Raw genomic sequence first — 16,372 nt, 5'->3', positions numbered from 1 at the left:
CCCCCGTCGTCCTGCGGGAGATTTGGACTAGGAAGTAAACTATCTTCAACTCTGAAGGAACATGTCAAACATTTTACAAACATTTTACAAACAATCAGTTAGAATATATTTAATGTCTGTTACATTTCGTTCTAAGAACGGATAAATAAAGAGACGCATATATCAACCGGTTGCAGAAACAAAAAAAAAAACAACACGCTTCTTATAAATGTATATTTGTATAGTATATTTGGACATTTCTGTAGCTGTTGTAGACCTATCTTCATCGCTAATGAGAACAAAGAGTGCTAATCTTCCCTGTTACTTCCCTCCCCTCCCCCTTTTTTTTTAAACCAGGAGCTGTCATCTCCGTGAGATACCTTAAACAGGTTCCCGAAAAAAAAATATGCAAAAAAAAAGAAACCCACTTTACGAGAAGTTAGAGCATAAGGGAAATAACTTTCTGTTTCAATAAAAACATTCGTTTGTTCTAACATGCTGGACAAAAAAATAGAAAATTACAGCAGCGTTGAAATAGCATCCTGGTTAATGTTTCTATAAAATGCAGACCGTTGTTCTGATCGTTCTGACTATAAATCGAGATGATAAATTAAAAAAAAAAAGATAATTTAGCAAGGGCTATAATAGGCCTTACATGTTAAATTTTGCAGGACGTTCTTTTGAGGCATATTGGTGAATTAGTCTGAATCAATTACACATTAGTGAATTAGTGTCATTTTAATACACATTAGTGAATTAGTCTCAATTAATTTCTTATTACTTATTATATCTAGAGTTTTTTCCTAAGTTTTCCATACATTTGGAGTATTTAGTGGAAAACTTTGCTAATTATTTTTTAGAAATTTGTTATTTACATGGTAAATGTTACTATAAAATAAAAAAATAAAAAAACTTACATTTGAGCAAAGAAAACCTACCCATTTGTAATCTTTTTTAGCGGCCCCCGAAAGGGGAAAAGACGCTATTAGTTTTGTGCGAAATGTCTGTCCCTCTGTCCGTCCGTACCGTGTTACTAGTTAATTATTCCAGTAGTTCGTGGAACACCTATTCAGGCCTCTCGAAACACTAGGGCTCCGCATCATGAAGTTTGGGAAATACTAGTAAGGGCCATTGTGAGTAAATTATTTGCTGAATAGTAATCAATTTATATTTTCTTATCCTGTATTTTACAGAAACTCTTTCTGAAAAGAAGATACTGCCTGCATGTGATTTAGAGACTTGAAATTTGGTAAGCTAGTTTCTTCCTTGCTATTTTTGAAATAAAATTATGATTTACTTTTAGGCCTACTTTAGAGGAAAGAGACTTTTTACGAATACAGAACATTGCATCTAAAAGATGTGCAGTTCTCTACTTCAAAATACAAAAATTCTGTCGCATGTTATATAGGTAGAGGGGCTGAATCAATAAGAAACTTCTCGTGTGACTAAAGAGGCTAGTCGTTGATACATAGCTATGGTCACAGGTCATATAGAAAGTAAGTCTACGGTATGCACTACTTTCGTCTAAGGTAAATGTTACTAAAAAATAAAACAATAAAAAAAACTTACATTTGAGCAAAGAAAACCTACCCATTTGTAATCTTTTTTAGCGGTCTCCGAAAGGGGAAAAGACGCTATTAGTTTTGTGCGAAATGTCTGTCCGTCTGTCCGTCTGTCCGCCCGTCCCGTTTAGATCTCGTAAACTAGAAAAGATATTGAAAATCCGACATCACAATATTTTAGACCATTCAAAGTTCTGATGCAACGGCTCCTTTTTTTTTTCCTGAAAGCGAAAAATCTAATTTTTAAAATCAGTTATGCAAGCAGTTTTTTTAAAGAGAAAAAGCTAATTGGTATGCATTTTAAGTTAGACCTAATTTAGAACGAACAGTAATCTTATAAACTCCATTTTCTTGAACAATGTGTTACGAACTGTATCCAAAGGATTGAAATAAAAGATGAAGCATTTTCAAAACAATTACATTTTGATAGACCAGGTGAGGCTCGGCAAAGCGCTTAGCTTCCGAACCGAAAGTCCCGGGTTCGAATCCTGGTGAAGACTTGGATTTTCAACTTCGGAATCCTTGGGCGCCTCTGAGTTTACCCAGCTCTAATGGGTACCTGACACTAGTTTGGGAAAAGTAAAGACGGTTGGTAGTTGTGCTGGCTACATGACACCCTTGTTAACCGTAGGCCACAAAAACAGATGAACTTTACATCATCTGCCCTATAGACCACAAGGTCTGAAAGGGGAACTAATTAGGCCAGGTTCACATCTAACTTTCAATTCACTTGCACCTATCCTTTGATCTGCAGCACCATTGGGGCACTACACAAGATCTGTCAACCTTCTTTCTCCATTCTTATCTCTCATTTGTCTTTGATATAATTTCATTTGGATGTTCTTTCTGAAAATATTGAAGCCTGCCTGTGGGACCACTTCGGGGGCCGATTTTAAGTTTGTGTTTCCACACAAACTGTCTTTGTATCCTTGTTTTTTTCTTTTTCTTTCTTTTTAATAAATTTGTATTCATATTTTTGTAATTTATTTTTAAGTAGAAATTCGTATGTAGCCCCACAACACGATTGCAAAATACCTTGGTCATTCATTGCCTCAGTTGTTAATTTATGTACTGATTTGTATCATACCGGACTACAGCTCCATTGATAGATCTCTTTAACCGAATAAAGAAAAACAAAGGTGTAGTGAGGAAAACTTGCGCCCGGAGAAAAAACCTAGTTGGCGCCCCCTTCCCCATTTTCCATGAACATCACATATAAATATAGACTTATAAATAAAAAGTTTTTATTTAACAATAATATAATACACATAACTTTAGAATGTATTACCTAAATAAAATAACCATAATAATTTATTTTTGCGCCTCTGCCAGTGGCGACCCCAAGAGTGTGGCATATCTTTCGCCCCCCCCCCCCACATTGCTCTCCTCTCGCTACGCCTCTGAAGTAAAGTTCCTATTTGAGACACTGCGTTCTATAGGGCGGATTGCTAAAAACGCCATCGGTTTCTGTGGCACACGGTTAACAAGGGTGTCATGTGGCCAGCACAACGACCAACCGCCAAGCTCTTCAACGCCTTAAACTAAAAACCATGTCTTCACGGGATCCCCCAGGTTCGGAAGTGCTCTACCACTCGGCCACCGCGGCTCTTGTGGGTCACATTATATTAAAATATTAATTTCTAGCTATTGAAATTGTTGATTAGCAAATATGTAGGTGGATGATTTTTTTTCTAATTTTTACCTATCATGACTTTTTTTTTAGTACTAACAAACTTTATGTACACAAATCTACTTCCTTTTAAAATAGTTTGCACTTTAAAACATGAAAAATAAATGTTTAATTAAAAAAGGAAAAAGCTACGTAGCGAACGCGTTTGTAGAACTACAGCGGCCTGTGAAAGTGGCTACTCAGTTTCAAGTCTGTATTGACTCTGTATCTAGTTAGCACGCTGAAACCATTAACCCTTCATTTTTGGGCATGTGCTTAGCAGCCTGATAAAACTTATACTCCAATCACCTGGTGTTTCGATTTATTGATTAATTTGTTGTTGTTTTTTTTTTCTTGGAAAGGGAAGCTATATTTTGAGATTCTGGTACCATTATTATTAGCCGTGATCCGTTTCGTCCCGGGCTCGAATCCTGGTGAAGACTAGGATTTTTAATTTCGGGATCTTTTTGGGCGTCTCTTAGTCCATCAAGGTCTAATGGGGACCTGACATGAGTTGGGGAAAAGTAAAAGGCGGTTGGTCGTTGCGCTGTCCACATGACATCCTCGTCAACCGTAGGCTTTAATTCCTGTTAAACATTAACGTGTTACAATTTTGTCATTTAAATAAAAAATGAATAAATTAAATATTGCTCATTTCATGATTTTTAAAATTAAAATTTGTTAGATAAAAAATGATCAGAGGATGAAAATATCAGGGGATGAAATGACCGGGGATGAAGTGACCAGGGGATGAAATGATGAAGTGACCGGGGATGAGTGACCAGGGGATGAAGTGACCAGGGGATGAAATGACAGGGGATGAAGTGACCGGGGATGAAGCGACCGGGGATGAAAAGACCGGGGGATGAAGTGACCGGGGGATGAAGTGACCAGGGGATGAAGTGACCAGGGGATGAAATGACCGGGGGATGAAGTGACCGGGGATGAAGTGACCAGGGGATGAAATGACCGGGGATGAAGTGACCGGGGGATGAAGTGACCGGGGATAAAGTGACCAGGGGATGAAGTGACCAGGGGATGAAGTGACCTGGGATGAAATGACCGGGGATGAAGTGACCGGGGATGAAGTGACCGGGGATGAAGTGACCGGGAACCAGAAACACATGACCTTTACATCATCTGCCCTATAGACGACAAGGTCTGAAAGGGGGAATGTACTTTTATTTTATGATGCATTTCTTGGTAACGTCTTAAGGGCTCCGGTCCTACCAGACCTAACACTACTCTTTAGTTTGCGTATGTCTCAGTACTAGTACTGACTCTAGATCAAGAAAGTCAATGGTGTGTATGTAATACAAAACTGTATATGCATCTCTTCTGGAGGTCCACTCTCTCGGGGACAACTTTAGTGATCTGGTTTCCGGTGTGTTGACCTGTAATGTAAAAAACGATTCAAAAAGGTCATGGTCAGGTTCAGGTAGACTATATTTCATGGAGTATCTGTTTAGTACAGCGGTTCTCAACCTTTTATGCTCGGCGACCACTTTTTACAATCCCCCACTTGGCCGCCATCCCCCCCCCCGCACACACACACACAACAATAGAAGATTAGACAATAACAATCCATTTTTTCAATGGTCTTTGGCGACCCCTGGCAAATCGTCAATCGACCCCCAAGGGGGTCGCGACCCACAGGCTGAGAACCCCTGGTATAGTATCTTTTGAATGATGTAATAATTCTGTCGTAGAAAATTTAGTAAAGGTTTTGAATATTTCTTTGTCGTTGATTCCTCTAGGGACTAAAAAACAGGAAACTGATCAGAGAAGAGATTAAAGAAGACTATGATGGCGACAGTAAGTAGATTTGAATGAGTTGATTTGAATGAGTTGATTTGAATGAGTTGATTTGAGTGAGTTTGATGTGAATGAGTTGATTTGAATGAGTTGATTTGAATGAGTTGATTAGAACGAGTTGATTTGAATGAGTTGATTTGAATGAGTTGATCTGAACGGGTTGAAAGTAGAGCCTACATTTGAAAATTTGAATATTCAAAAAATATAAAAATAAAAAATGAAAAATTTAAAACGTTTAAGTTTGGTTTTCTTTGGTGTACACACACACACACGCACGAACGCGCACACACACATATACATATATATATATAAGAGATGTAAGAGATGACATCGGAGCTTGTCTAATCAAATCTTGAAACAACACTGCAGATAGGGTTCATTAACACCCAAACATAATAAAGTAGCTTGATAGCACATGGGCTAGCAACACTAACAACACATTGTTACAGAGCATTAAACTAATGGCGAGGTTATTTTTTTTGTTTTGTATTTTTTTTTTATGTTTTTTTTTATGTATATGTTTTTTTTTTTATGTTTTTTTTTTGTTTTGGTTTTTTGTTTGTTTCTCTAATCATTTCTCTCGTTCAGAGATATACACAATTTCTCTTTTTTTTTCTTTAACCTCTTTCTCTCTTTTTTTTTCTACTTATTTCGCTCTTTTCCTTTCTCTTTATCTCTCCCTCTGCCTATTTGATCTATGTCTCTCTATTATTTCTATAAACCTTTCTTTCGCTAACAAGTATTTATCTATACCAAAGCCTCTACGTGAGCACAAAGCCAGAATCTAGTGTCGTTGAAAGTACATTCTGTATGGGAAAGAACTGATACGGCGCTTATTATCAACAATGTTCTCAAGTGGCTACTTCACGGGAGACTCTTCATTTCACTCAACTACATCACTGGAGGTCTAGTGCAAGCCTGTTCTTTTTAAAATGTCGCTTCAGATCACAATGACTTCTTGCTAATTGTAAAATGTCAGCCAGAAACTGGCAGTTAAAAACCAGAGTCTGTCTCGGATTAAATTGCTAATTATACCACATTAACGTAGAACCATCTGTAGATTTTTTGATTAGATTTTCTTTCAAGTCTTGTTAGAGTAATTTCAGCAATTAACTGGCTAATTAGTAGGGAACGTCAACTGAGTTTGTGTCATTCAGTGTGGTCCAGTTAAAGCTATTGTCATAGGCTGTCAAGAATCTTGCTGGATTTCCACTTGACTCGAGAATGTGAAGAAGGAGGAGAAACGAGTTGTAACAGTAATAAGGGAAATAGCTCCTTAAGTATAGCCACATCTTTTACAATAAAAAAAGGCAAACTGATACTAAAATGCTTAGCATAAATGAATCTTTGTTTGTTTGTTTTTTTTCTTGAGCGTGGGAAGAATGTCGTCTGCTTCCGTTTAATTGGAACAAACTACAGAGTTTTGTTCTCTTTATTGAAAAGTCTGTAAGAATGAGGCAAATACCCCTCCCCTCAAAAAAAAATTCGCGGCGTAACTAGAAGAGTTGAACCCATGGAGTGCAAGGTTCTCTGATGGTCACATGCAGTGATCAGTTAATCAAGATACGAGGCCATTTCATTATTGTAGATGCACTGATGTCTAAGTGTGTTTAGATTGTAATCGATTCCAGCAACCACAGGGAGTCAGTGAAGTGTAATCGATTCCAGCACCCACAGGGAGTCAGTGGAATGTAATCGATTCCAACACACACACGAGTATGTGGAGTGTAATCGATTCGATTCCAGCACACGTAGGGAGTCGGTGGAGTGTAATCGATTCCAGCACCCACAGGGAGTCAGTGGAGTCTAATCGATTCCAGCACCCACATGGAGTCGGTGGAGTCTATTCGATTCCAGCACCCACAGTGAGTCGGTGGAGTGTAATCGATTCCAGCACCCACATGAGTCAGTGGAGTGTAACCGATTCCAGCTCCCACAGGGAGTCAGTGGATTGTAATCGATTCCAGCACCCACAGAAAGTCCGTGGAGAGTCAGAGAGCAGCATAGGAATGGCTCCCCGTATAAGAATAATCAATTGCCCAGAACCAAAATAAAGCATACAATTTAAAACAAAAATAATTTGCTACTATGTTGACAGGCTTCTAACTAAAAGTGTTTCTGTTTATTCTAAAGGTGACTGTTGGGCACGTGGAAATGAAACAAGTTCAATGGAAAAGGTTGTCACGTGAACATGAAGATCATTTGGTAAGCTCTAGAATGACTGAAATGTTTGTTAATTCTTGTACATGGATGTTTAACAGGTTTCGGATGTTTAACAGGTTTCGGATGTTTAACATGTTTCGGATGTTTAACATGTTTCGGATGTTTAACATGTTTCGGATGTTTAACATGTTTCGGATGTTTAACATGTTTTGGATGTTTAACATGTTTCGGATGTTTAACATGTTTCGGATGTTTCAAAATTTTCGGATGTTTTACATGTTTCGGATGTTTTACATGTTTCGGATGTTTAACATGTTTCGGATGTTTTACATGTTTCGGATGTTTCAAAATTTTCGGATGTTTTACATGTTTCGGATGTTTTACATGTTTCGGATGTTTTACATGTTTCGGATGTTTAACATGTTTCGGATGTTTTACATGTTTCGGATGTTTTACATGTTTCGGATGTTTCAAAATTTTCGGATGTTTTACATGTTTCGGATGTTTTACATGTTTCGGATGTTTTACATGTTTCGGATGTTTCAACATTTTCGGATGTTTTACATGTTTCGGATGTTTTACATGTTTCGGATGTTTTACATGCTTCGGATGTTTTACATGTTTCGGATGTTTCAACATTTTCGAATGTTTTACATGTTTCGGATGTTTCAACATTTTCGGATGTTTAACATGTTTCGGATGTTTCAACATTTTCGGATGTTTTACATGTTTCGGATGTTTTACATGCTTCGGATGTTTAACATGTTTCGGATGTTTCAACATTTTCGAATGTTTTACATGTTTCGGATGTTTCAACATTTTCGGATGTTTCAAAATTTTCGGATGTTTTACATGTTTCGGATGTTTCAACATTTTCGGAACTTATGCATGGTTTGGATGTACTAAATGCTTCGCATTTTTACATGTTTCGGATGTTCCTTTAGAGTTGAAGATAATCTACAGCCTAGACCAAATTTGGGAGGAGGTGATGGCAGCTTTTATTTATTTATTTATTTTTATTGATACTATCTTCAGGTCGCACCGTTCACCATTATTTCTTGTCAATCTCTATCTTCATCAGACATGCGTCAGCATTTTTTCCAGCTTTTAGGCATTATTCATTAAATACATAAATAGTAAGTTCAGGAAAATGTCGAGGGTTCCCGGTCATTTTTACCCCCTGGTCATTTCATCCCCTGGTCATTTCATCCCCGATCATTTTATCCCCTGGTCATTTTATCCCCGATCATTTCATCCCCTGGTCATTTCATCCCTTGGTCATTTCATCCCCTGGTCATTTCATCCCCGATCATTTCATCCCCTGGTCATTCCATCCCCTGGTCATTTCATCCCCTGGTCATTTCATCCCCTGGTCATTTCATCCCCGATCATTTCATCTCCTGATCATTTCATCCCCGATCATTTCATCCCCGATCACTTCATCCCGTGGTCATTTCATCCCGATCACTTCATCCCCGATCATTTCATCCCCTAATCATTTCATCTCCTGGTCATTTCATTCCCGATCACTTCATCCCCGATCATTTCATCCCCGATCACTTCATCCCCTGGTCATTTCATCCCCTGGTCATTTCATCCCCTGGTCATTTCATCCCCTAGTCATTTCATCCCCGATCATTTCATCCCCGATCATTTCATCCCCGATCATTTCATCCCTTGGTCATTTCATCCCCGATCATTTCATCTCCTGGTCATTTCATCCCCGATCACTTCATTCCCGATCATTTCATCCCATAGTCATTTCATCCCAGATCATTTCATCCCCTGGTCATTTCATCTCCTGGTCATTTCATTCCCGATCACTTCATCCCCGATCATTTCATCCCGATCATTTCATCCCCTTGTCATTTCATCCCCTTGTCGTTTCATCTCCTGGTCATTTCATTCCCGATCACTTCATCCCCGATCATTTCATCCCCGATCACTTCATCCCCGATCATTTTATCCCCGATCATTTCATCCCCTGGTCATTTCGTCTCCTGGTCATTTCATTCCCGATCACTTCATCCCCGATCATTTCATCCCCGATCACTTCATCCCCGATCATTTTATCCCCGATCATTTCATCCCCTGGTCAATCCATCCCCTGGTCATTTCATCCCCTAGTCATTTCATCCCCGATCATTTCATCCCCAATCATTTCATCCCTTGGTCATTTCATCCCCGATAATTTCATCTCCTGGTCATTTCATCCCCTGGTCATTTCATCCCGATCACCTCATCCCTGATCATTTCATCTCCTGATCATTTCATCCCCGATCATTTCATCCCCAATCACTTCATCCCCTGGTCATTTCATCCCGATCACTTCATCCCCGATCATTTCATCCCCTAATCATTTCATCTCCTGGTCATTTCATTCCCGATCACTTAATCCCCGATCATTTCATCCCCGATCACTTCATCCCCTGGTCATTTCATCCCCTGGTCATTTCATCCCCTAGTCATTTCATCCCCGATCATTTCATCCCCGATCATTTCATCCCTTGGTCATTTCATCCCCGATCATTTCATCTCCTGGTCATTTCATCCCCGATCACTTCATTCCCGATCATTTCATCCCATGGTCATTTCATCCCCGATCATTTCATCCACTGGTCATTTCATCTTCTGGTCATTTCATTCCCGATCACTTCATCCCCGATCATTTCATCCCGATCATTTCATGCCCTGGTCATTTCATCTCCTGGTCATTTCATCCCCGATAATTTCATCCCCTGGTCATTTTGTCTCCTGGTCATTTCATTCCCGATCACTTCATCCCCGATCATTTCATCCCCGATCACTTCATCCCCGATCATTTTATCCTCGATCATTTCATCCCCTGGTCATTTCATTCCCGATCATTTCATCCCCTGGTCATTTCATCTTCTGGTCATTTCATTCCCGATCTTTTCATCCCCGATCATTTCATCCCCTGGTCATTTCATCCCGATCACCTCATCCCTGATCATTTCATCTCCTGATCATTTCATCCCCGATCATTTCATCCCCAATCACTTCATCCCCTGGTCATTTCATCCCGATCACTTCATCCCCGATCATTTCATCCCCTAATCATTTCATCTCCTGGTCATTTCATTCCCGATCACTTAATCCCCGATCATTTCATCCCCGATCACTTCATCCCCTGGTCATTTCATCCCCTGGTCATTTCATCCCCTAGTCATTTCATCCCCGATCATTTCATCCCCGATCATTTCATCCCTTGGTCATTTCATCCCCGATCATTTCATCTCCTGGTCATTTCATCCCCGATCACTTCATTCCCGATCATTTCATCCCATGGTCATTTCATCCCCGATCATTTCATCCACTGGTCATTTCATCTTCTGGTCATTTCATTCCCGATCACTTCATCCCCGATCATTTCATCCCGATCATTTCATGCCCTGGTCATTTCATCTCCTGGTCATTTCATCCCCGATAATTTCATCCCCTGGTCATTTTGTCTCCTGGTCATTTCATTCCCGATCACTTCATCCCCGATCATTTCATCCCCGATCACTTCATCCCCGATCATTTTATCCTCGATCATTTCATCCCCTGGTCATTTCATTCCCGATCATTTCATCCCCTGGTCATTTCATCTTCTGGTCATTTCATTCCCGATCTTTTCATCCCCGATCATTTCATCCCCTGGTCATTTCATTCCCGATCATTTCATCCCCGATCATTTCATCCCCTGGTCATTTCATCCCCTGGTCATTTCATCCCCTGGTCATTTCATCCCCGATCACTTCATCCCCGATCATTTCATCCCCTGGTGATTTCATCCCCTAGTCATTTCATCCTTTGATCCATCAAATAACAATTGTAAAAGTTTGAAATTAAAAATATTTCATTTATTTTTATTTACATGTCAAAAAGTGTGACACATTAAATAAAAATAGAAAAATAATATCATTTAAATATAAATATTTAATATTTATAGATATAGCGCTAATGCAAAAATTGTTTTTGCGTGTCTAAATAAATATGATAGGAAATATGTAGGTCCTGAATATATTGTTACTCTGCTGGGAAAGAAGATATTCATCTGATACAGTTTTATTTCTGTACATACTGTATATTTTTGTGATTCCCAGTTTTTGAATTAAAGTTCTGTATTTGAATTAAAAGAATCCTCGTCATTTGAATCTCTAAGACTTATTTAGATCTAGAGACACACCTACATAATCCTCGGCACGTCACAGTAACATCTTGTAACATCTCAACAATGGCTGCCTGGTCGTGCGGTTTGCGCGCTGGACTGTCGTTCAGATTTATCGGTGGTCCAGGGTTCAAACCCTGCCCGCTCCCATCCCCCGTCGACCTGCGGGAGGTTTGGACTAGGAAGTAATTATCTTCAACTCTGAAGGAACATCCGAGACATGTAAAACATTTTACATTTTACAATCTCAACAAAAGAACCTACAACATATTAGCACCTTCCGCAACAACAAGAGAAGAAACCTAACTGTGATATATATATATATATATATATATATATATATATATATATATATATATATATATATATATATATATATATATATATACTCTGAGTAGATTTTAAAAAATCGCTCAACAAGGATTGTTTTTTTTTTTTTTTTTTGGGGGGGGGGGGTTATTTTATGTTCCTTTTTTAGTTAGGTTTCTCCATAGCAAGTATCTTGCTGTTGAGGAGAAAAATAATTCCTTTCTCATATTTCAAAAAACACATAATTGACCTAGACAAATAATATCACATATATCTCACATATACACATACAACGTGAGGACAGTTGCCGAGACTCGCTCACTAAGGAGATGCCTTGTGATGGGGCCCATGCTCACTGGCGGGACCACAAGCCATGATGAGGTGAAATACGATCACTTAATTACTTTTGATTTTTGCTACAAACAATTGTTTTAAAGTCAGTTGCATATAACATGTATTTCCTATATTTTACAGTTTATCAGGAAAAGCACATTCAACATCAATGACCTAAACTTTAACAAGAGGTCTAAATACAAGGTAAATTTTGGTCTTTTAACGTAACTAGTATAAATATCACACCAGAGGCGTAGTGAGGTGAGGCAAGGGGGGGTCACGATGCCCCAGGCGCAAAAGAATAAATACTTTTATATTTATAAGCCGACATTTCTATGTGATGTTCATGGAAAATAAAGGGGAGTGGGCGGCGCCAATAAATTTTCTTGCACCAGGCGCACGTTTTGCTCACTACGCCTCTGTATCATACACAGAGGCGGGCCATTAAACAGCAAGCTCTGTATACAAATAAGGGAAATATTAAATATCCAAATGTTTTAACAAACCATAAAATAACTTTTGTGCAATTTCAAACGACGGTAGTATAAAAGTACTTATATCAACTCACTCAGTCTGTCTGTCTGTCTGTCTGGCTAAAGTTTGTACACGCTATTTTTTAAACACAAAATCTCGGATCAAGCTGAAATTTTGCACATTTATTTCTTTTACCTAACAAGACTAGTATAAATTTAAAAAAAGGGGTTACAAATTATTTTATTACTTTGTTTACTTGCTACTACTATTTAGGTGACCTTTTAAAATGGCGTCCTTGACATTTGGCGAAATATTAACATTTCTCAAAATCCTCCAGTTTTCTTATCTTTTTTTTTTTTTAGCTCATATTATATCGTTACCACATTTCTTCATATTTCTTTCTCTCTCTCACTCTTTTTTACACAGGTTATATGCATTTATTTAGTTCTATCTGTCTGGTACAACTTTTGTACGGGTAATTTCTTCCACACCCATTCTCGAGTCTAGTTGAAACTTTAAACATTTATTTATTGTACTACACAAAACAAGAATCAATAGAAAAAAGTTCAAGTTGACCAATTAATTAATTAATAATTGCTAATTAATCCTTTTGCTTGATATCGTAACAAGTAAATGCTACGTTTCAAGAGATGTAACTGCATATGTGGAGCTATTTCCCTTATTACATCCTGTACACGTTTTGTCTCCTACTTTCCATTCTCGGATCAAGTTGAAATTTCGCGTAATTATTTATAGTCAATGGCAATACATGAATAGATTTTTAAAAAATGTACCGATTAATTAATAAGTTAGTGGTAAATATTAAAGTTTTTGTTTCATGTAGAAAAAGGGAGCTTTTTCTTGCTCTTTTAAGATATATAGCACTGATTTTGCGGTTCTTCTCCTTAGATAAACTTAGTTTATAAAAAAAAATGTGCTTCTCTCTCTTTATTATCCTGCAATGCTTAAATAAAGTACATGAGAGTAAAGGATCCAGTTTTAAGGAAAAGCAGGTAACTGTGATTTAGTTACAATGTGGAAATTTCTAATGCAGTTAGGTGTCATTTTGATAGCAACTTATATCATTATCATTACTAATATCTATAAGTGGCAGAATCAGTAACTTGACTATGTGATAATAAAATCTTATCCTTACTATTAGTATATTACAAATAAAGAAAATATTTAAATAAGTCACAGTTGTTGTAACGGATGTAATTCCACTTCTAATAATAACACATATAATATTACAGTAATAAACAGGGTTAGTAGTGGACACATTTGGACTCGTCCGGCTTTTAAAAGTCCTTTAAACTTTTTGTTGACTGTAAGCCTAGAAGTTTATAGGCTTGTTCTTTAGTTGTTAAAAACTTTGCATAAGAATAAAAAAAAAGTGCAGATATCCCTCTATTCCAAATGCTACTAAGATTCAATGTGTTTCTTTTTGTTTATATAAATCACTATATTTGCTGGTTAGTACTTACATTCATAGCAGTATCTGGTAAAATGTTTTTATTAAATTGTTACTTTGTCAAAACCACCAGCTGCTGGTCCATTTAAAACCGCTGCCTAAGTCCGTCAACAAGAGAAAAGTCAAAAAGTTTGTCCGCACCTTGATCAAGGCCGTGGATTACGGAGGTAAGATCTCACTTTAAAAATGCCTAATAGAAACGAGGTGAAGCCCAGAAGCTTTGATAACTTTTCTTTCCAGAATTTTGTAATGTAATAAGGTGCCGATCCTTACATCTATAATATAAAATTCCGTTTAGGTTAATTCTCTTTTTTTAATATATATCGTTCCCTAACTTCATCATTACAATTTCACCTGAATAGACAAGCTGGAACCAATTACCAAATAGAATACTAGACAGAATGGAGCCGCTGGAATTAATATAATGTGTGTCTCTTTAAAAGGGGACGGAATTCAATGACTATTAAAACTAATTGTTTCTCCTTGCTTTATGATAAGCCCAAAAATGTGTTAAAATAATTATTTGTATTTTTTTAAATTGACGCCAAACATTCTCTTGATATCAAGTTTCATCATTCAGGGTCAATAGGAGGAAACTTTGCAGCACCGAACATCATAGACACCAATCACCAACATATTAACACACATCGATAACTTAAACAGATTCATTACGATTTCTGCAGGACCCCATCCTCCATATCACATGAAAGTACTCAGGACCTAGTTCACCAAACTATGGAATTACACAAGACCATCCTTAAGTCACTGCGACCCATGGGGCCACAGTGGGCCCCTCACTTTCATTAGCCTCGCGCTAATTCTAGGTGTAAATTATTAAATTAAACCATTATAACTGGCGTACACATTGCAGAGGACTGAGGAAAGCGCTGGCAGAAGAAAAGCGCTAGGAAAAAAAAAGTAACGACCAATGACACTTAGATCCAGCTTGAAAAACCTACCGAACATTCTGGGCTCAAATTGGTCCCACAAGCCACATGACACTTAGATCCAGCTTGAAAAACCTACCGAACATTCTGGGCTCAAATTGGTCCCACAAGCCACATGACACTTAGATCCAGCTTGAAAAACCTACCGAACATTCTGGGCTCAAATTGGTCGCACAAGCCACATGACACTTAGATCCAGCTTGAAAAACCTACCGAACATTCTGGGCTCAAATTGGTCGCACAAGCCACATGACACTTAGATCCAGCTTGAAAAACCTACCGAACATTCTGGGCTCAAATTGGTCCCACAAGCCACATGACACTTAGATCCAGCTTGAAAAACCTACCGAACATTCTGGGCTCAAATTGGTCGCACAAGCCACATGACACTTAGATCCAGCTTGAAAAACCTACCGAACATTCTGGGCTCAAATTGGTCCCACAAGCCACATGACACTTGATCCAGCTTGAAAAACCTACCGAACATTCTGGGCTCAAATTGGTCCCACAAGCCACATGACACTTAGATCCAGCTTGAAAAACCTACCGAACATTCTGGGCTCAAATTGGTCGCACAAGCCACATGACACTTAGATCCAGCTTGAAAAACCTACCGAACATTCTGGGCTCAAATTGGTCCCACAAGCCACATGACACTTAGATCCAGCTTGAAAAACCTACCGAACATTCTGGGCTCAAATTGGTCGCACAAGCCACATGACACTTAGATCCAGCTTGAAAAACCTACCGAACATTCTGGGCTCAAATTGGTCCCACAAGCCACATGACACTTAGATCCAGCTTGAAAAACCTACCGAACATTCTGGGCTCAAATTGGTCGCACAAGCCACATGACACTTAGATCCAGCTTGAAAAACCTACCGAACATTCTGGGCTCAAATTGGTCGCACAAGCTACATGACACTTGATCCAGCTTGAATAACCTGCCGAACATTCTGGGCTCAAATTGGTCCTACAAGCCACATGACACTTAGATCCAGCTTGAAAAACCTACCGAACATTCTGGGCTCAAATTGGTCCCACAAGCCACATGACACTTAGATCCAGCTTGAAAAACCTACCGAACATTCTGGGCTCAAATTGGTCCCACAAGCCACATGACACTTAGATCCAGCTTGAAAAACCTACCGAACATTCTGGGCTCAAATTGGTCGCACAAGCCACATGACACTTAGATCCAGCTTGAAAAACCTACCGAACATTCTGGGCTCAAATTGGTCCCACAAGCCACATGACACTTAGATCCAGCTTGAAAAACCTACCGAACATTCTGGGCTCAAATTGGTCGCACAAGCCACATGACACTTAGATCCAGCTTGAAAAACCTACCGAACATTCTGGGCTCAAATTGGTCCCACAAGCCACATGACACTTGATCCAGCTTGAAAAACCTACCGAACATTCTGGGCTCAAATTGGTCCCACAAGCCACATGACACTTAGATCCAGCTTGAAA

The 16,372-nt window shown here is 38.6% G+C and overlaps 1 protein-coding gene across 1 annotated transcript in view; it reads left to right on the top strand.

Moving 5' to 3' along the window:
• The first annotated feature begins 583 nt into the window (after positions 1-583).
• LOC106062716 (transient receptor potential cation channel subfamily M member 2-like) overlaps positions 584-16,372 on the top strand; it is a 61,691-nt gene continuing 45,902 nt past the window's right edge. The window contains exons 1-6 of the mRNA XM_056027599.1: positions 584-672; positions 1,173-1,228; positions 4,968-5,025; positions 7,159-7,230; positions 12,146-12,208; positions 14,023-14,116. Coding sequence (XP_055883574.1) covers positions 5,014-5,025; positions 7,159-7,230; positions 12,146-12,208; positions 14,023-14,116 — 241 coding nt within the window. The 5' untranslated portion in view covers positions 584-672; positions 1,173-1,228; positions 4,968-5,013. The remainder of the gene's footprint in view (positions 673-1,172; positions 1,229-4,967; positions 5,026-7,158; positions 7,231-12,145; positions 12,209-14,022; positions 14,117-16,372) is intronic.

The sequence above is a fragment of the Biomphalaria glabrata genome, chromosome 4, assembly GCF_947242115.1.
Source record: "Biomphalaria glabrata chromosome 4, xgBioGlab47.1, whole genome shotgun sequence".
NCBI lineage: Eukaryota > Metazoa > Mollusca > Gastropoda > Planorbidae > Biomphalaria > Biomphalaria glabrata.
Note: the sequence above shows the minus strand (reverse complement) of the source record. Positions and strands in the feature narration are given on the sequence as shown.